Source organism: Myodes glareolus, chromosome 9, assembly GCF_982192425.1.
Source record: "Myodes glareolus chromosome 9, mMyoGla1.1, whole genome shotgun sequence".
Classification (NCBI taxonomy): Eukaryota; Metazoa; Chordata; class Mammalia; order Rodentia; family Cricetidae; genus Myodes; species Myodes glareolus.
This window is the reverse complement of record NC_142034.1, coordinates 103,140,127-103,161,491: the sequence shown is the minus strand read 5'-3', so window position 1 is coordinate 103,161,491 and position 21,365 is coordinate 103,140,127. Positions and strand designations below refer to the sequence as shown.

The 21,365-nt window shown below is 47.8% G+C and overlaps 2 protein-coding genes across 11 annotated transcripts in view; one reads left to right on the top strand and one right to left on the bottom strand.

The window, feature by feature from the left end:
- Positions 1-11,026, bottom strand: part of Clec16a (C-type lectin domain containing 16A) — a 213,675-nt gene extending 202,649 nt beyond the window's left edge. For 4 of the 10 annotated variants that reach the window (XM_085694561.2, XM_085694571.2, XM_085694563.2 and 1 more), the window contains exon 1: positions 10,776-11,025. In XM_085694561.2, the coding sequence (XP_085550687.1) occupies positions 10,776-10,855 (80 nt within the window). In that variant the 5' untranslated portion in view covers positions 10,856-11,025. Of the gene's footprint in view, positions 1-10,775 lie in introns of all 10 variants that reach the window. The other 6 variants (XM_085694565.2, XM_085694569.2, XM_085694564.2 and 3 more) reach the window with 4 other exon arrangements.
- Positions 11,027-13,213: 2,187 nt separating this feature from the next.
- Positions 13,214-13,923, top strand: Dexi (Dexi homolog). The gene has a single exon (XM_048433201.3). The coding sequence runs from the start codon at positions 13,636-13,638 to the stop codon at positions 13,921-13,923; it is 288 nt and encodes a 95-aa protein (XP_048289158.1). The 5' UTR covers positions 13,214-13,635.
- Positions 13,924-21,365: the final 7,442 nt, after the last annotated feature.

Genomic DNA, 21,365 nt, shown 5'->3' with positions numbered 1-21,365 from the left:
TTTGAGGGGATTTTAAGAGCTCCCATGGACCTGGTACCAAGTGAAGGCTGCACAAGGCACTCAGATGGTCCAACCACAGAACGTGCCCATTGTTACCACTGTGCAGGCCACGGCAGCACATGGGTTCAGGTACCCTAGTCCTCTAGTCAGTCCCATGGCTGGGAGGCTGCTCAGGGTTCACATGTTCCACAGCCTCTCCATTACTTGTTTGCGGCCTTTTGTGATGGTGCAGTTCTGTGGGATCCTGTGGTGTTCTGTGGGGGTTTTGCCTCAGAAAGACCAAGGTGAGACAGAGCCTTCTCTCACATGGTTATGGAAATTTGCATTTTACCTTTGGAGCAGGGTCAATTACAAGACCTTTGTCTACTTTATTATCCTTGATGACTTTTACTTATTAACAGAACTCTTTACTTACCCTATATATAAATCATTTATTTTATATATAAATCCTTTACCATAATTATAAATATATATTTATATTATTATTAACATTATTATTTATGTATTTATAATTATATTATATGTATAATAAATATAAATATGTCATATGTATTATATGTACACATAAGTACATACATATTATATGTATTTATAATAAATATGTATTAATATTCCAGTTATTTTCCCCAACTGTGGTACTGTGACCATAGATCTGAGACTGACCTAACTAGAGAGACCAGAAATTTAAAAAAAACATATGTATGTACAGAAAAGCCAGGACTGGGTGGCCAGTGCATTCTGGTGGAGACACACCAGCAACCAGGCATTATACAGCTGAATGAGGAAGCAGGTTAGCTAATCTTGGTAGAGATCAGTATAGGGCAGCAGACTCAGGCTGCAGTTATCTAGGAGGAAAGTGTTGTAGTTAATTAGTACTTTCTGCACACACTATCAACATCTGAACTCCAACCAGGGAAGACCTTGCCATTCTCCTAAGCCTGACCCCAGAAAAGACTTGCCATTTCCATTGGTTTGAGGTATTGGGGTCCTTGACATGACCATGCTTATCTCATGAGTGCTCATTCATACAGGGATACATTGACTTCCCTCCATACTGGTTTGCCTTTTCCTTTGTCTTTCTAATAGCCTTTAAAATTGGTGTGTGTGTCTGTGTGTGTCTCTGTGTGTGTGTCTGTGTGTGTGTCTGTGTGTGTACCACAGTACACACATCAGAGTCAGTTCTCCCTCCACACTGGGTTTAGGGATCAAATTCAGGCTGTCAGGCTTGCACAGTAAGTGCTTTGTACCCACTGAGCTACCTATCAGTCCTCTGCATTTTAATGAAATAAAATTTACCGATCTTTCCTTTAGACAGCACTTTGAAACATCATTTTATTTGTTTATATACTTATTTATTTAACTGATAAGTGTTTGTGTACATGTGAATGGGTGCACACATGCTGTAACATGTGTGTGGAACTCAGAGGACAACTTTAGGGAGCTGGTTTTCTCTTTCCACTATGTGGGTCCCAAGGTTCAAATGCAGGTCACAATGCTAGGCAGCAAGCACCTTAACCCTCTAAGCCATCATGCTGACCTCTAGACAGCACTTATCATGCAAATCTTAGGAGAGCCTTTCTTAGGCTAAATTCATGCAGGGTCCTGTTTTCCTACTTTCTTTCTCTTTCTGTCTTTCCTTCCTTTCTTCCTCCCTCTCTCCCTCGTTTCCTTCCTTTCTTCCTTCCTTTTTTGTTCTTCAAGACAGGTTTTCTCGGTATAACCACTTTAGTTGTCCTGGAACTCACTCTGTAGACCAGGCTGCCTCACAGAGATCCGCCTGCCTCTGCCTGCCTCTGCCTCCCGAGTGCTGGGATTAAAGGCGAACAAAATCATCCTTTGCATTTGACTTAGAGTACATCTGGAGGTGGTTCTGGTGAACAGTGCCAGGTTATCAACCCACACTGCTACATAACCTACTTGGCTTACTAGGAAGTCTTTACTTCTCTACTACACTCCATTGTTATCTTGTTCATTAGTCAGGCGACCATATATGTGAGTGTCTGTGGCTGCTCTAATTCTACTGATCAGATTGTGGTGTGGGAGGTCCTTCTGTCTGTGTGCTGTTTTTATTGGTTAATGAATAAAGAACTGCTTTGAGCCTATGGGAAGGGCAGAACAGAACTAGGTGGGAAAAGCTAAGCTGTATGCTGGGAGAAAGAGGGCGGAGCAGAGAGATGCCATGGAGCCGCAGGAGACAGACTCTGGGAATTTTACCGGGTAAGCCACAGTCACATGGCAATATATAGATTAATAGAAATGGATTAAATTAATATAAGAGTTGGCCAGTAATAATCTAGAGCTAATGGGCCAAGCAGTGATTTAATTAATACAATTTCTGTGTGGTTATTTTGGGTCTAAGCTAGCCAGGCGGCAGAGAACAAACAAGCAGCCCTCCTTGCAACAAGTTTGTCTACCCCATGCCAGTCCTATGCTGTCTAACACTGCAGCTTCATGGTAAGCCTTGCTATGTGGCACTGTATGCCTTTCAATGTCTTGCCATCCAATCTGTCAATATTATTTTGGTTATTCTCAACCTTCTACATTTCCATGAATATTTTAAAACTGTCCCAATTTACACAAGAGTGCTGCTAGGACTCCCCATGACACTGCCCTATATCTATAGTTAAATATATAGAGCTGACAACCTTAAAGCAATTTGATGTCACCTCACATGTCTTTCATTGGATTTACACACACTTAGATGCTTCTTCCTCCCTCTCCCCCTCCTCCTTTTCTCCCCTACTGTCCCCAGTCAAACTCAGGATGCTATGCTATCAGTCACACACCACCACTGAGTTCCAGAAGCTCCTTGGCATAAAATGGATATGGTATTGCTTAGCATGTCCACATGCTACAAATCTGCTGCTGATACACAGATGTGCCCACTAGATTTCAAGTGCTAAAACCCTATGATAGTTACACTTGTACCACGTCCATCTTTTTGTCTCTGCAGTGCCTAGCACATGGTTTTGGGTAATGTTTTAGGAAGAGACCCTCAAAATATGTTTAGCTGTAAGTAGTTTGGGGAGTCTGTTGGATTAAACCTAGTACTTCAATGTGGCATCTCATTCCTAAGTTTTGAGAGAGAATGTCATTAAAGTACCTTAAAGACACCAAGTTTAGTAACTTCCTATTTTGTAATGCAATATGCACAAGAGAGAGACTGAAAACTCTGACAGCAGGGAAAGGGAAGTGGAAACTGTCAGTTGCTCTGCTGTCCAGAAGTGACTCCTTGCAACTTTTTTTCTGCTTATATAGTTGTAGTTCATGTTAAGTCCATTTTTGTGCCATTCTTATTCACTTGATCTAAAATAATAGCATGTTTGCTAGTGACAACGATTTACAAGTATCTAATGGAAAGAATGCCCACAGCAATGTCTCTTGCCTCTTCCAGGAGCATCAAGACCCCTCCCTTAGCTGAGCATGGATGTTGCAAAGACTTCATGTGCCAAGTTGAGTCCCTACCTAGATCAGTTTCAGAAGACAAAATTGGGCTTTAACTAGAGAAAATAAAGATCAATCTCTTACAAAGATAACAGCTACTACAGTGGTGTTTTCCTCTTGAACTGTGTGTATATTTGAATCCTATCATCCTAAAGACAAGTATGTTTACTATTGCAAGCTCTGGAGTTGGTCCTCTGGGGAGCTGAGGGAGGATGTAGGTCCAGGGCCCCTATACCACATGGGCGGAGCCATGATCAAAATCAGGCAATTGGATCCCAGTTTATTATAGAAAAATGCAAACAATGGCTGGGTCTGTAGCTCAGTTGGTAGGGTGGCTGCCTACCATGCACAAAGTCTTGGATTCAATCTTAGCACTACATAAAAAGCCACAATGGCACACACCTGCAATCCCAGCACTTAAGGGATCTAGAAATAACAAAACTTCAAGGCCATCTTCAGCTACATAGTAAGTTTGAGGTCAGCCTGGAATACACAAGACCCTCTCAAAAAAACCAACAAAACAAAACAATCAAATAAAAACTCAAACAAGAAAAAGAAAAACCTGAGAAATGAAGTAAATAAAAAAATATTTTTATAAGCATTGCATTTACATGGACTTATGAGGGTCCAGTAGGGAGAAAACCAAAACATGAAAAAAGAACAAAACAAAAATCCCAGGGCTCCCTCCAATGCTAAGGAAACACCCTAGAGGGTTGGGGTGCTATGAAATGCTCTTCTGGCCATGACAGGCCTTTGCAATAATGATCTCTTTGCAGCTATAGTCACCTGCACAAGATTAACCCACAAGATAGGTCAACATTCCAGCAGACTAATTGGATTCAGTAGGCTACAAAGAAAAGGAAAGAACACAAAGGTAGGAGAGTATGTGTTGGGGGACAAAAGAGGGCATGGAAGGAAGAACTCAGGAGTGAATATACTCAAAATGCATTGTACATACGCATGCAATTGTCAAAGAATAAAGATATTCAGGAAAAAGAAACAAGAAAATAGTATCTGACAGTAAGGAAGGGCCTTAGGTAAGGAATGTCTTCAAGCCCCAAGTGAAGCCCAGCAGATGTGAAATCTCAGTATCACTGGCAAGCTTTCAATGCTTAGAGTGAAAACTTGTATAGCCTTCAGCCAGCATGCAATCAGCACACCAGGGGTTCATCACCAAGAACTGTGAATGCAAACAAACCTGCTTCCTTCCCAGACCTTGCTTTCCCAAGAGTCTTATTTCACAAGTCAAACCCCAACAGTTCACAAAAGCCTGCATCAGTGGAAATCAATGTTATGTCCATTTTAGAAAAAGAAACCTGAGGCCCAAGTTCTCTTCTGCAGGCAGTTTCTGGGGCTGTCTGTGAGTCTGATGTCTTGTACTCTACATGCCTCTGGGATGTTCCTATTGGAAAATCCAGAAACTTATCCACAAGGTGGACGAGGAAAAGGGGTACACAGCAAGACAGGAGAGCTAGAAATTCATCTCCAAATCACACTCACCTCCAGATCATAACATTTTAGGTATGGGAAAGAAGTGGGGGACACTATGTCTGCTTGTCCTACTCAGCACCTGAGATCCTCAAGACAGTCATCAGTCTGGGCCTTGAACTCATCTGGTCGGTGTCCAGCATTCCGACCAGCAGAACCAAGAGGCAACTTGTACAAGGTAGATCAGACTGGAGAATTAGGGGAAGGTGCTAACAGTGTGATTCTGGTGAGTCACCCCCAGGGACATCAAACTAGGCCAGAGTGTAGGACAAGGCCTAGGATACAAGGTGTGGGTGTAGGCAGGGTCATCTGACCTAGAAAAAAAAGCCACAACTCCTGCACAGGCTTTATTTTAAAAGGCTGGCCAAGAGCACCTCTTTGGTTTGCCCTGTGACTGAATTTGCTGACCACTTACTATGTGTCTGGCTCTACATTGGACAATCCACAGTCCCCTGCCTTCATGAAAGACAAGCAGATGGACACAAACTAAGACAATTTCTCTTCTTAAGTGTTTTTAAATGATCCATTTCTTTTCATGTGCATTGGTGTTTTGTCTGCATGTTTATCTATATAAGGGTGCCATAACCCCTGGAGCTGGAGTTATAGACAGTTGTGAAGCTGCCATGTGAGTGCTAGAAACTGAACCCTGATTCTCTAGAACAGCCAGTGCTCTTAACTACTGAGCCTTCTCTCCTAAGACAATTTCTTGGGGCAAAATGGCAAGTCCATGGAACCTGACCAGCTCTCTGGGGACCTAACTAGAGGAAGGTACTTGGTGGGCAGGAAGAAGGGGAGGAGAGAGCTGAAGTGAAGAGAGTAAGGGTTCAGACGGATGGCACATAGATGTGTGCTGCTGAGTGAGAGAAGGGCCATCGTGGTAAGAAACCTGGATTCCAGCCATGCCACAGTAACATCACCAGGTGATGGCTGCTGCCTTGAGTGGCTGCCCCCTCCAGAGTGGCCCTCCTCTACCCTCTCTAACTATTCACCCTCCTTGATGATAAAGGGCCCCTACTGTGTGCAACATAGTTTCGATTCTCTAGCATGGCTCTTAAGGCTCAGTGGGATCTGGCCTTGGTGCTTAGGGTCCTAGACCTCACTGAACAATGATCTCTGTCAGCACAAGCTACTCACCCAATCTTTCAAGAGGTTCTCTCAAGGCAGTCTCCTGAGCCTGAGACAGTCCCTCCCCTCCTACCCATCACCTGCCACCCTACTTTCTGGAGATAATGACTCTTAGGTCCTGCCAGTCTGCATTTGGAGGGGTCCACTCACCAAGGACAGTCCAGGGCCTGTGCTCCCATGTTCAATGGGTAGGGACAGAGGCCTACAAGGATTTGGCCTTCACCTAGGATACCTGGCTGACCTGACAAGTAAGATCCCCAAGCTCTCCATGCTGTCTTAGGCAAAGGTGAGCATTCCAGGAGCAGGAAAGGGGCTTCTGGATAGCTGCACAGCTCCCAGTCTTTGGGGAAGAGACGCTGCTTCTCCAGGGCATCATCCTTGTTCTCATTCTCTGTGCTCTATCAAAAGTGGAGCTGGTCCCACTAAAGGACTCAGGGAGGGAGGGAGCAGGCAAGGCAAGTGAGTAGGGCTTGAACAATGAGAAGAACAAGCACCCTTGGCTTTAGCTCAAAGAGGCATGATCCCAGGTGGAAAGGGACATTCTAGACTTCTGGCAACACTGAGAAAAGAAGATCTTAGTGGGGGGTGAATAGAATCATGATACATGTATGAAACTGACAAAACACTTAAAAAGGAGAAGGAACTCTCTATTCCCATTTGGGTGGCTAAGCTGAGAGACACAACAGGTGCCCAGAAACTGCTGAGAGCGAGACCAGCAGAACGGAGGCAGATCCCTGACAGCTTTGTCTAAGGAACCTGCTCTCTGCCACAGCTAGAACACACCAACCAGTGCCAGGCGCCAACTGACTCCACTAGCACTTAAGGCCATTTAGCAAGATACATCACTTGCACCAAGAATCTTGATACCACACGGTGAAATAGAATTAAGACTTTTTTGGTTTTCTTGAGACAGGGTTTCTCTGTAATATTGGAGCCTGTCCTGGAACTAGCTCTGTAGACCATGCTGGCCTCTAACTCACAGAGATTCACCTGCCTCTGCCTCCCAAGTGCTGGGATTAAAGGCGTACACCGCCACCACTGCCTAGCTACAGTCCCCCTTTCAAAATAACATGTTGGTAACAATCAAAAGACTCCATCAGTAGAGGTTCTGCTTAGAGATAAGCATTTGTCAGTTAATGTCACAGTCTGGGCAATGTCACTAGTCTGGGCAATAAATTGCCAATGATATGTCATAAATAACCACCTGACTATTCCATCTTCCCCCAAAAAATGACTGACCAAACCTGGTAGGTAAATAACTCAGGTAGTTTTTCACTGTTTAGGAAAAGTAAAACCCCATGACACAGGAAAGTTTCTTTTCAGTTTGTAAGATCCAGTGTGCTGTTACAGAAAGAGTATTTTTTTTTCTTTTTTTGGGAGGGGGTGTGTTTCAAGACAGGGTTTCTCTGTGTGATAGCCCTGGCCATCCTGCAACTCAGTCTGTAGACAAGGTTGGCCTTGAACTCACAGAGATTCGCCTACTGAGTGCTAGGATTAAAAACATGTGCCACCACTGCCTGGCTTAAAGAGTATTTTTAAAGCAGTGATAGGGCATGTCTATCTGCAAGGCCATGGGCATGTATGTCATAGTGATGTATGTCTGTAATCCCAGCACTTAGGAGCAAGAGTTTGAAGACAGTCAGAGTAAGACCTTGTCTCATTCCCCCTTACATCTCTGTATTCTCTGCAGAAAGAAATATAAAAACTAACAACTAAAAAAAAAATCTATTCTCAATTTTCTTAAAATCTTAACCTCTTAGTCTACCAAGACTGTGCTAGATCAGGGCAAGAATGCACTGGAGGCCAGGCACAGTGGCATATGCCTGGAATCCCTATCTAGACACTAAGGCAGGAAGGAGCACGAATTCTAGATCAATGAGGGCTATTGAAAGACCATGGATTTTTTTGGGTTGTTTTTTAAAGGATTTGGGACTGTCACTTATAACTAGGATGGTGATCTGCTAGTTTACTGAAAGCTGTCCTGGCTTTAGCCCTGAAAGTCCTATGTCCTGGGAAACCCCCCAGTGCAGGACACACTTTAAGTGTTTGTCATCCAATGTGTCAGAAAGCCTCTTCCTACTCACAGTCTTACTTTCTGTAGCCTCCAACCCCTGCTGGATCTGCCGCAAACCTGACTATGGTGCCCACAAAGTGGCTGTGCCATATGATGGCTCTTTCCCATTTGGGGGACTCTGAACTAGTGTTTCCTCCTGCAGAAAAATCCTAGGAAGGGATTCTACAGACCCTAGGCCTGCAGCAGTTCCTGCATTTGACACACTGTGGACTCCTGACTCCACTGTGGTCTCCAGGGGCAGCCAGCAGACTTCCCTGGGAACTAGCTGCTCTGGACCTGAAGGTGCTTACTAGCACAGCCAGATGAAGGGCAGCACAAGCACTGGGGTAGGCACTGGCTGTCTGTGTCCCTTTTCCAAGTCACCCTGGAACCTCTAAGCCCCATGCCAACCAATACCCTGGTGCCTGAGGCTGTGATAGCGATCAAACAGGTCAGTATAAACCAAGGCAGGCAAGTTCTTTTTCCAGTGACCTCAACAAGGAACCTGAGAAGTTGCCAGGAATTTGGGAAGGAATCTGAGGACCCTTACATTCCCAGGTGTGCACTCGTTGGCCGGCAAAGATATCATTGACAATGACAAGCAACCCGGTCAAAAGTTTCCTCAAATTGAGAAGTTTTACCCAGAAAGACAGTGTAACAAGGAAACTGGAGTCAGATCTGACTCTGACAGTTGTTTCGCCAGTCTAAGCTCTCTAAGTCTAGAAACAATAAAAGGTCCTAGAACTCAGAGACTTGTGATAACTAAAAGAAAACAGGAAATCTTAAGCAAGACAAAGGAACACAATAAGTGGGAGTTTAGAACTCGCAGAACTTAGGAGCAAGAGTTTGACGACAGCCAGAGAAAGACCTTGTCTCATACCCCCTTACATCTCTGTGCCCTCTGCAGAAAGAAATATAAAAACCAACAACTAAAGAATTCTATTCTTGAATTTCTTAAAATCTTAACTTCTCATTCCACCAAGACTGTGCTTCAGCCCAAGCTGAGGGAGTCAGCAGGTGCTTGAGTTGGTAGCAGGCCCAGCCCCTCAGGATACACCCACCCTTCACAACCACATCCACCCATGCATTCCTCAAATCCTTCAGTCTTCAGCCACTCATCCACACTACACTTCATTTCTGGGTCATTTGCCATCCTGGTTAAGATTTCTGCATCCCGACCAATCCCCCCATTCTTGCCCTCGACCTCCTTCCTATCCTTGGCTTCTCTCTCCACCCCTAAACCATCCTGTTCTCCACACTTGGAGATCCATAAACATTTACTAAATGCTTGCATTCTATACCCCAGAGATCAAATGAGAAGCCCCCATCTAGTTTTTAACTCACCAATCCTTTCTAGGGACCCCTGTCTTCCTTTCTATTGTAACCTGACCATCATCCCATCTCTTCCCTTTACTTTGCATTAGAAATCTTGGGCTCCCCCCGAAAATAAGCTGCTTCCCCCCACCTTTAGCACCCCACCTCCAGTTCTCTCCCTGAAGCCTCTCCCTCCTCACAGATCTCTATCTTCCACTACTCTCAATTTGTACCCCCTGCCTCCTTGACGCTTTCCCTGAATGTTCTGCAACTCTTGCCCAATTTATTCTTTTCTTCTTCTTTTTTCCCCACTCCTTAAGTACTCACTGAGTTCTTACTGTGCACTAGGCACGTGCTACATCTTGGAATACAATTGCAAAGAAACTAAGCAGCCTCTTATGCCTTGGAAGTATCAGTTTAACAAAAGCTAGAAGGAAACCACAGAACCATAGAAGACAGCAGGGGTATGATGAATGAAACCAGGAGACAGAAAGGAACTGGGGTGGGCTAGGAAGGCTTGGCTATCACTATTAGCCACTTTCTGTGTATCAATCCTGGGTGATCACTTTGCATTCACCACATCAACCCAAGCCTTGTACCGTTCACAGTTCCCAGTTGGTTATGGTAACTTGGAAAAGGAAAGAGATAAAATATGATCAAGGCCACAGTCATTAAGTGGTTGGGTCAGGATTTGAACACAGGTCTAACTCCAAAGCTAGCCTCTTTCTGTGTCCCCAGGAGCTCTGTTAGCCACCTGTCTTCTCCCAGTGTTACTCCTGACTATCCCTCTAGATTTTCTTCTGAAAACACTTGGGTCTTTAATTACTTCTTTTTAGAGCACTTGTACATGTTCGGCGCGTTTTGTTCATTCTCTTATCCAACCAATCCTAAAAATAACCACATAAAGTTGTACTGTCACTCTAATCGTTTTACAGCTAAGGAAACTGAAGCTTAAATATATACTGCTAAATTCGAACCCACATCTGGCCGATTCCGGGGCTTCTGGCCGCTAAACTGATAGTCCAAGAAGTGTCACCCCGAGACGCTCAGTGGCCACAGTCTGCCCCCGACCAAGACAACTCCAGTTCACAAACCGAAAACTCGTCGATGTCCTTACTTTTCAGATTGGGGGTCTAGAGACTGAAAAGTCACGCGGCTTGTCCAAGGTCACTGGACCAGGAGCGACAGGGTCAGGGTTCGACCTGACTCCAAAGCCTTGCGGATAACCAGCACAGTACCCTCCCGCGGCGACCCTGTCCACCTCGCACCTCGGCGCCCAGCGAGCCAAGCCCGCGACTGCGCGTCCGCGCCCGGCCCCGCGGCCTCCCCGTCGCGCGCCCCGCACACTCACTTCAGGTGGTCCAAGGAGTGGATGTTGCGGGAGGACTTGCCGTGGCCCCCGCCCACCCAGCTCCGCGAGCGGCCGAACATGTCCGCAGCCCAGCCCCGTCGCCCGCCTCAGGTTTTCATGTCCGATCTGCCCAGCGGCCCGGCGTCAGGGGCAACATCTCAAGCCCAGCCGGCAGCGGCCGGGGCGGCGGAGAGACCGGCAAGCACCTTCTTCCCCCGCCCACAGCCCCGCACTGACATTCAGCCGGAACCGGCCGTTCGACCGCCGCGCTTTACGGCTGCCGTCGCGTGGAACTCTGGGAAATAAAGTTCTCTAGTGAGGCCCCCGGCGACGGGACTCTGCGAACGGACTACAAGGGCCGGCATGACTCTCGCGGCCGTCGAGAAGAGGCCGTCGAGAAGAGGCGGGGCAAGAGGAAAGGAGGCGGGACACTGTCGGGGTGGGCGGGAACGGAAAACTTGTGGGCTTTGGGGGATCTCTTTGATTGTTAGCTTCGTGACTGAAACCCCAGTTACTAGAGACGTTGAGTCAAGAGGTCAACAAGTTTGAGATTTGGCGAGTTTTAGTTCTCTTGAATTAAAAAAAAAAGTTACATTTTAGTGGTGGGGGGGCGCAAGCACGCGTAAAAAAAACAGAGTACAACTTTTGAAAGTAGGTTCTCGCCTTCCACTATGGGTTCTGGGACTTGAACTCAGGTCTTCAAACTTGACAACAAGTATCTTTTAACATCTAAGTCATTTTGAGGGCCCTAATACTCTTTTAATTTTGTAAAGGGTTGGGAATGTGGCTTGTGTATTATGGGCTTAATCTTAATATCACAATAGTAAGAAATAAAAATAAAGACATTGGGTAATGCATATTATATGTCACTATCCTAAGTGATTTACTATTTAATTCTTACAACTCTGTGAGGTAGATACTGTTATCAACCTCATTTTACTATCCAGGAAACTGAATCAGGGAGAAGTCAGGCACTTGTCATGTGGCAGGGGCAGGATTCAAGCTCCGGTATTCTTATTTGATCTGTCAACGAAACAAATCAGTAACATCCTTATTTCTCCATCAACCCCTTTTTCTTTTGCGCTTCAGTCTTACATTTTGGAAAAATGCAAGCAACAATGTACCAAAGCTAAAATACAATGCACTTCCAGATGTTTCCTCTGGTCTTTATCCAAAATCCATGCCATACCCCCCCCCAAAAAATACCTTAAGAAAGAAAGAAAACTCCAAGCTTTCTACCTGAAATGCATACCTGAATTTCCCTCTTAGATCAGAAATGGGAACCTCTATGGGAAGCAAGACTTTGGGGCTCAGCACCGACTCATTTGTTTATTTCTATAGCTCATAGCTATTTAATTCCTATGGTAGCCCATTAATTGTCCCAAGAAAAGAATTGAGTCGGGGCTAATGTTCTCTACAGTGCCCAGGACAAGATTTGGCACATAGTAGGCTTTTATATTGATAGAGTCATGAAATAAAAGTCATGAAAGAACATGAGCAGGTCTGACCCCAGGGAAAATGACCCCAGCTCAGCAGCTTTAAGGATCTCTGGGACTTGGTTTTCTCGCCTGGAAAAAAGAGTACATAATGCATTGCCTTGTCCAGTGCCTATGAAGCTGAGTGTGACCTTCAAGAGCTATTAAGAACTGGGGATAGGCTGAATGTGGTGGCAGAGGCCTTAATCCCAGACTCAGCAGGCAAAGGCAGGTGGAACGCTATGAGTTTCAGGCCAACTTGGTCTATAGCCAGTTTCAGGCCAGTCAGAAACTACACAGTGAACCTGGTTTTTAGTGTTGGTTGGTTTGTTTGTTTATTTTGTCTACATCTTGCATGCAGAGACCTTGGTTTTGATCCCCAGCTGTTTAAACTCTGTTGGAAGGCACCTTTGGCAAATTCATCCTCCTAAGGAGTCACAGGGGTTGTCTTGACAGAGGAATCTGAGCAGACGTTTTCAATTACTTAGCGTTAGTTTTTAACTTAGTATTTTTTAAAACATGGACTACAAAGTAAAAAGAAACAATAAGCAACCTTATGGCAGAAGATTTGACCTGCCTGCAGTGCTCTCCATTTGGGAGTCATGGAAGACTATAATGTAGTAAGAGGTACTCACTGATTTTTCTTACCCTACCGTGAAAAGAAAGCGCCTTGGAACTATCTAAGATTTTCAGTGGAACTGCCGGCATCCCTTCTCTACCTGGCTTGATTTAAAATGGGGAAACTGAGTTCCAAAGAGGTGATGCACAATACCTAAGCAAAGGCTGGGTATCGCCAACTTCAGGAGAGCAATTTAGGGACTGGTGGACCTCCCATGGGGCGGAGCAAAAAGTACCTACCCCCCCCCCCGACAAATCAAGCCAATGAGGGTGGAGCATTGAGCTAGCCAATAAATGCGCGTGAGCATGCGACTGGCCAATGAGCGCAAAGCCTCTGGGTAGGCGGTGCTGGGAAGCTGCATAGCTACGCGGCGGCTGCAGCGATGGGCCGAGAGCCTGCGGGGGTGCGGACCCGGCTTCCGAAGAGGCTTGGGGAGACGACCCTGGGGACGAGGCCTCGACTCTGAGCTGCGGCGGGGGTGCGCGAGCGCGGCGCACCGAGCGAGCCCCTGGCCACTTCTAGGGAGACCCTGAGGGGTGAGCGGCCCGTGTGGCCCGCATCCCGATTCCTGGGCGTAGTGACCCGGTCCCGAGCATCTCGGGGGTCAAGGAGCGTCTTCGGTGGCCGCCCGGGGCCCAGCGCTGCCGCCACCGAGCCCCGGGGCGCCCCCTGAATGGCCGAACTGCCTCCTCGTCGGCCGCCCGGGCGCCGCAGCGGCTGAGGTCGCTGGGACCGCCCGGCAGACGCCCCCACCGCCGGCCCCTGCATGCCCGGTGCCCGCGTCGCAGCCCACCTGGACGCTCTGGGCCCCCTGGTCTCCTACGTGCAGCCACCGCTGCTGCCCTCTATGTTCTACGTGGGCCTGTTTTTCGTCAATGTGCTGATCCTCTACTACGCCTTCCTCATGGAATACATCGTCCTCAACGTGGGCCTCGTCTTCCTGCCCGAGGACTTGGACCAGGCGCTGGTGGACCTCGGCGTACTCTCCGACCCTGGCTCTGGCCTCTATGATGCCGATTCGGAGCTCGACGTCTTTGATGGATATTTGGAGTAAGGTCCCAAGACTTGCCCTCCACCATCCACAACTCTTGGCCTGGGCCAGCTGTCCATATCATGCCACTGCCACTAGTTGGAGGCACCATCTGGACCGGAATGGGACCCCAGGAAGAGGCCCGTAAGTGCCCTTGAGATGGGGATATGTTGCGGGGGAGGGAGAAGGTGGTGTCCTCAGGGCAGACTCAAATACTTTCCCCAAGCCTCTGATTTCTCCTCTGGGTCTAGGGTCTAACTCGAATGCTATGAATACTAGAGTCTGGAAAGATTTCCCCCAATGAAAGGGACCCAGGATCTACATTATCGTTTGGAGTAATCTTGCAATTTACCCCCATGACTTGTGCAAAAAGATTTGAGGTGGAGCTGCCCCCCCCCCCAGTATAAACCTGTCTTGTTGGTGACCTTGGGGTATGGGGAGTTCTCCCTTGTCCTAGAAAGATAGACTGCTGTCATAAGAGGCACTGGTCACTTTAGTTCTGTAACTTCCTGAGGGACTAGTTAAACTCAGGGACCTCAGGCCAAGGCCGGCACAACAGAAACCTTCAGCAAGCAACGCTGCACTTCCTTTTGGCAGTGTGTCTGCTGCTGTATTTGGAGTCAGGTTTCAGAACTCCTGGATTGATCCCTACCTCAGATCTGCAGAGGCTGTCCGTTTCGTAGGCTGCCTCTATGGAACAGTCAGGCAGTTCTGAGCTGGCTTTGTCTGCAGTATTTGCAAGGCCTCCAGAGACAGTAGGGTCAGCAGAAGGAACCATAGGATGGTTCTCACTAAAGACCTGCCTTTGAGCTTCTGCCAGAAGCTTTGTTGTAGCAAGAGGCAGAGTAATGTGAGTCCAGGGAGGAGTGAGACTGGCTCCCAAGCACAGGGGACAGCTGGGCTATGTGTGAGAGAGAACATTTGTGGCAGGCAAGCTGTTGGGTCCAGCTGTAGGACAGGCATTGCCTTATAGCTGGGTAATGCTGGAATTTGGCAGGGCACAGAGCCTGAGTGGCAATGAAGGGTCCTATGAAACTGGTGGGTAGGAGCTCCTTTTAGATAACAGACGCAAATGTCACTCACCCCAGCGAGGCAGGTACCCCTCCGCTCCTGTTTCCTGATTGCCAACTCTGCCATAAGAGGGTATCTTAGTTTGGGATACTATTCCAGAATACCATGGCTCAAACTGCAGACATCATTCTCATAGTTTTCCAAAGGGCACTAATTCTATGAGAGGGCTCCACCCTTGTGACCTAATCACCCCAACAGCGTCACTGCAGGCACAGGACTTGGCTCCACCCTCATGACCTAACACTCCCAACACCGTCACTTCAGGATCAGGGTTCCAGTGGTGGAGCCTGGAGAACGCCGTCGGTTGTCGAAATAATGCACAGTAAGCAGGAGCTATTTGGGGGCAAAGCAAGGTATCTTTGAAGAGCTCTTTGGTTAAGGTTAGTGACATCGTCACAGGAGCCAAGCACAAGGCAGGGCATGTGTCCGCTGCTCTGCTCTGCATTCCCGTCAGCCCGACAGCCATGCTTTCATTGAACAAATGCCTATTTGTTGAGTACTTGGTGAGCAAAGACAGATGGAACCTGGCACACAGGCCTTCGATGAGGAACACGAGTGGGCACTCAGAAACGCAGTGAGCAGTGTAGGGGCTCTGCTGCTGTGTTTGCTGCTGTTTGCCCAGCGCCTGACCTCTGGCAGGTGCTCTCTGAGGAGTGGCCACAAGAGCAGAGTAGGCATGGGCTGCTTTAGTTAGAGGGTCAGAGATGGCCTCTCTGAAGAGATGAAAATAGGAGCTGAGCCCCAATTGATAGAGCTAGCCAGAGAACTCAGGAGAAAGGCAGTCTGAGCAGAGGGAATTGCTAATGCCCACACCTTGAGATAGAAGAGGGCCGGTTCATTCAGCAGCTGGAAAAGAGGCTGGGGACACAGAAGCAAAAGAGGTCAGTGGTGGCCCTGAGACATCATGACCAAAAGCAGTTGACATCCACTGATGGTCCTGGGAGGGCGTGACACAGTCCTTCTGTCTCACGGTCTCTGAAGGCGACTGGCAGCCATGAGCAGAACGCACTGAAGGGCAAGAGTAAGAGCAAGGAAGCCACTGAGGAGGCTGTTAGCTGTCTGTGCAGCAGGGACAGGGGATTGGACAGGATGAGGCCACTGAGGAGGCTGTTAGCTGTCTGTGCAGCGGGGACAGGGGATTGGACAGGATGAGGGCAGTGAGGAGGCTGTTAGCTGTCTGTGCAGCAGGGACAGGGGATTGGACAGGATGAGGCCAGTGAGGAGGCTGTTAGCTGTCTGTGCAGCGGGGACAAGGGGATTGGACAGGATGAGGCCAGTGAGGAGGCTGTTAGCTGTCTGTGCAGCGGGGACAGGGGATTGGACAGGATGAAGCCAGTGAGGAGGCTGTTAGCTGTCTGTGCAGCGGGGACGGGGGATTGGACAGGATGAGGTTAGTGAAGATGAACAAACAAGCATGCACTGGGAACACCTAACAGAGGTGGGATCTCCAGGATCCATTCAGAACCGGAGTAGAGACCAGGTGCCCTTCCTGGCTCTAGCTCCTCTGTGTGTCATTCAACAAGCATTGGTCCTTCTTTTCCTCAGAGAGTCTAGGCTATGCCCGTGATCCTAAGCTGCACCTCTGTCCCTGAGCCAAGTAGACTATCAGACAGTCGAACTTGGTGGAAAAAAAATGTCTTATTTTATCTTCTTACTATATCAACAGAAACACTGCTGCTTCCAAATGAAAACATTGGCATATTCTAAGCTGAAATCCAAAGCCCAAATGCTTTGACATATTTTTCAGCAAATGCTGTTTGAGCAGAAACACCAAGAAACATTCCTTTGGGACTTTCTTGCCTGACCCTGGGGGTAGGGAGCATAAGGAATATAGAGGATCCCACATCCAGGGCTGGAGACTAATGAAACCCACACACTATGCTGTGTGTTCCCCAGTGCAAGCTAGAAGACCTTGGTCCCAGGCCGGAAAGGCCAGACCCAAAGGATGCTGGAGGGGTGACTGGTAGCAGCCTAGAGGACAGTGACCCAGCTTCACTCCTGGCCCCTTCTATCAGCAGAAGAGCCCACGGGACCAGGCATGCTTTTTCCCAGTCCTGCTCACATAACATGTTCTAACAAGCCAGGGCAGGAAACTCTAACAAAAGGCATGGACACAGGACATACCAGGCAGTGTCAGCATGAAGAAGGACGCCCACTTTTCCTCACTGGGTCCTTCTTGTCTTGTAATTCAGCTTCTTATACCTTTATTGAGCACTTATTTGAGGAGTCAATGTCGAGTCAGGGTTAAGAGTAGTAACTCTAAATTCAGATTTTCTAGACTTAAGTTGCAGGCCTAGCTACAAATTCAGATTTTCTAGACTTAAGTTGCAGGCCTAGCTACAAATTCAGATTTTCTAGACTTAAGTTGCAGGCCTAGCTACAAATTCAGATTTTCTAGACTTAAGTTGCAGGCTTAGCCGCAGTTTGAGAATGCCGTTTAACTCCACACGTTAGTGGCCTCTTCTATGAAATAGGGGTAATAAAAATCCACCTTGTTGAGAGGACGAAGAGTTAGACCCCTCGCATGGTAACTGACCCATGTACAGCCTCTGTTACTGACAGGCGCGATCTGGAGCTAACTGCCTTCACCTGCCTTGTGCATTAATATTTATGGCCAAATTACCAGCTAGCAAAAGTACCAGCTGCATGAGCTCAGGGAACACACACACACACACACACACACACACACACACACACACAGAGCTACCTCTCTCTCCCTGCCTTTCTGAGCCCTAGAAACTTTTCCTCATGCCCATAGTCCCCAGGGCACTGGTTCTGAAGTTCTGGAGAGCATTTTCTAGAGTGTTCAGTGTGGCCCAGGGGAGTAGGGGATGGAGCTCCTTGCTTACTGGGGGAGAAGATGGGGTGCATGCCTTGGAGCCTTAGGTGTGTGTGTGGAGGGGGGTGGTGCTGCCAGCTTGTCTGTTAGGTTAGAGAGGCAGCTTAGCCTGGTAGGACTTCAGAGTCCTAACAGGTGGTAGCTGTCTACTGGATCTTCCATGACACCTGAGATGCAATGGAAGCAGGAATGGGGTTGTTGTCAAGTGTGACTGTGGAATAGGGGTGACTGACTCCTTGATCTGACTGTCTGCTTTCTTGGCCTTCCCTGCCAGGCTGTAGCCTGTGCTATCAGCAGATTGCCCAGCTGAGCATGCCATTGTCCAATTAGGATGCCCGGTCACTCCCATGGGGTCACCCATATACGCAGATTCCACCTGTGGGAAACCCACAGGTAGCCTACTGTTCTCGGTCAGGGTGAGGGCCAACAGGAAGGAGGCTAAGGCTGTTGTGTAGACAAGAGAATCTAGAAGTGTGGTCAGCAGGTGCATACCCTGATCTGCTGCGAGACACCTAGAGGGCTCCCTGGTCACAGTTGTACAACAGTTCTGGCCATCCCTTCGGTAATAAAAGGACTCCAGGCCAGCTGAGAATACGGTGTGAATCCAGTGGCCCTATGCCCTTGGCTCTGAGTTAACATAGGCTGGAGATTCCAGCCAGAAAAGCAAAGCCTACATTACACCCTCTTCCCAGCCTTGGGATCTGTTTAGCTCGATGAAAACCAGGTGGACTTCTTTCAGATATTACTGCTGCCTTCATCCTGGACCTTCAGAGAGCGCCAGCTGCATTTGGGAAACGAATACCACATTGAAAGAGACAGCTTTTTCTTTTCTTTTCCTTTCTTTCTTCCTTCCTTCCTTCCTTTCTTTCTTTCTTCCTTTCTTTTATTTTATTTTTTGAGACAGGGTCTCACTTGGTAGCTCCAGCTAACCTCAAACTCAGGATCTTGCCTGCCTCATGGCTGCTGACTTAATCCAGCCTTGCAAATAAAGAAACTGAAGACCAGAAAGTGGGAGTCCCAGAGAACAAGGCCAAATAAGACAGCAGTGTCTCCTGCACAGTGGCCACCGGGGAACAGAAGAGCCTCCGTGAGGACTTGTCTTCCATGCTCCCCTTCAGTGCCAGCTGCAGCCTCTCCAGGCCCATCTCTTCTACATGCTTGTACCTTTTCCCTGAATTCATCCAAAAACCTTTTAGAAAAATTTAAAAGTTCCACCCTTACAGCAGAGTTTCCAGAAAAGTCTAAAGAACTCCTGTGCTCCCCTCACCAGAGCCTGCCAGCCGACATCCTGTCCATGTGCTCGATGCAAGCTCACGTTCTTCTGTGAATACACATGCATGCACATGAACACACACACATGTGCACAGTCATCTCCGAAACATTTGAGAGTGCCTGCGGACATGATGTTCCTTTGGTCCTGGATATTTTGCTCTATAACTTCCTTAAACAAGGATATACTTGGTATCTGTAGCACCAATGTCAAAACCAGCAAAATGTTGTTTTTGAGATGGGCTGCTTCTGTAACCAAGACTGACTGCGACTCCTGAACCCCTGCTCTACCTCCTGAGCACTGGGATTCCAGGTGGGTATCACCACGCCTGGCTGGAAAGAAACTGAATCAGGGATCCAACCCTCGGACCACGCTGATCCATGGCTTTATTCACATATTATTATCTTTCCCAGGGATGTCCTTTAACAATAAACATGTGGGGTCTGAGGCTACTGCTTTCTTTATTCTGGACTGGCCTCTCTGTCTGTCTCTATCTTGGTGACACTGGCACTTTTCAAGAGGCCAGCCTGGCGTTTGTGGGCTGTTTCTGCCTGGGGTTGTCAGGTGTCTGCACTCTGGATGCCATTCAAGTGGTGTGGTCTTAGCAGAAGGCGACAGAAGAGTGTGTCCTCAGTGCAGTGCTTTCAGAGGCTCACATCCCTGTCCCATTGCTGCCGGTCCTGCTAATCCTGGTGATGTCATCCGGGCCTTCCACTGTTGAGTTACTGCTTTTCCTTTTATAGTTTAAGTTTACTTAATAATACCAGTTTTAGTGCTTCATTTGTTTTGTTTTTTAAGTCTCTTTTATGTGAACTTTTTATTTGTTTTTGTTTGAGACAGGTAGTTCAGGCTGGCTTTCTACTCACTATTTAGCCAAGGATGTCCTTGGACTTCTTATCTTGCTGCCTCTACCTCCCAAGTGCTGGGATTTTAGTCCTGGGTCTATAGATGTGCACCACAGTGCCCGGTTTATGTGGCACTGGGATGGAGTCCAGTTCTGTGGAAAGCACGCTACCAACTGAACTACAGCCCCAGGCCCTCTGGACTTAATTTTACTTATTTTTAGATGTTTCTGCTGACCCAGCCCAGTGCCTTACACACCCTATTGCAGAGGTGCACCCCCAGACTCTGTGGATCTGTTTTTAAAAGAATGCTGTCACTGTGAGGAGGCCACTCTCACCCGACATAGTAAAAATAAGTGCCAGAGTCTTTTCAACTTCTGGTCGAGTAGGAAAGCCAGCAATGGCAGAGGCTGGGGCCGGCTTTATGTGTTGAAGTACTACTACCAGATAAAGGTTCCTGGCACCAGACTGGAACTCTTCCTGTGATGCAGCACGGCCTTACCAAGAGCTGCAGAGCAATGTGTGCTTGCTGTAGAGGTGTGGTGGTTCCAGCCAGCTCATGTGACCCCCTAAAATTGTTCTCTAGAGCTTTTGCAATCACATTTGGGGTTTTAGTCCCAGTTCACCCAACATCTTAGACAAGTGACATCACCTCCCCCATGCCTCAGTTTCCTTCTCTGTGAAATGGGAATAATGTAACCTGCTTGGGGGCTTGCAGTGATTCAGTGGATTGGTGACTGATGTATAGTTGTATGCAGCACTATGTGGGGTGTTAACCTAACCTCAGAAACCTTCCCTCTTTCCTGGGATTCCTTGCTCTTCTGGCACCAGTAACCAGTGGAGAGCATCGTTGTGGATTACCTGTGAAACAGCCTGAGGTGATGAGGCTTGGTACCCACCGAGTGTCAGCTGATGCTGGTAGCCTTGCCGCTGTCATCCCCGGTCCCAAAGGGAAGGCCTTCCCAGGCCTCCTGGCTGGGAGGTTAGAACTGGGTGCCCCTCCCACATCTTCATAGCTTCCCCTGAGCGTCACCTTGTGATGTTGTCTGGGAAGGGCTCATTAGATAGTGAGGGAAACTGAGGCTTGGGAGGTTTAGTGACTCGCCTTAGATGCCCAGCTATGAGGTAGCGCGTTGGCCCTCAAGCCATTCCCACTTGCCCAGAGTTTCTGAAATGAGGTGCTGGCTTGGAGGAATCCCTTTAAGGTACCAGAGGAGTCAGGCTCATGGTACCCTTACCTTCCTGCTTTTCCCTTCCTGGAGCAGAGGCTTCAGGCACAGAGGCAGATAGTGACTTCCTCTCTGTCTCTTTAGCATTACTACATTACCTTTGCTATGACAAGTACTGTTTTCTTCCCCATAGTTATGATGTAAACATTTCCCTGGAGACTTCTAGTTGTGGTGGCACATGCCATTAATTCCAGAACACAGGAGCATGAAGCAAG

Coding starts and splice junctions, on each gene's coding strand:
- Dexi (XM_048433201.3), top strand. CDS start 13,636: ATGCCCGGTGCCCGCGTCGCAGCCCACCTGGACGCTCTGGGCCCCCTG.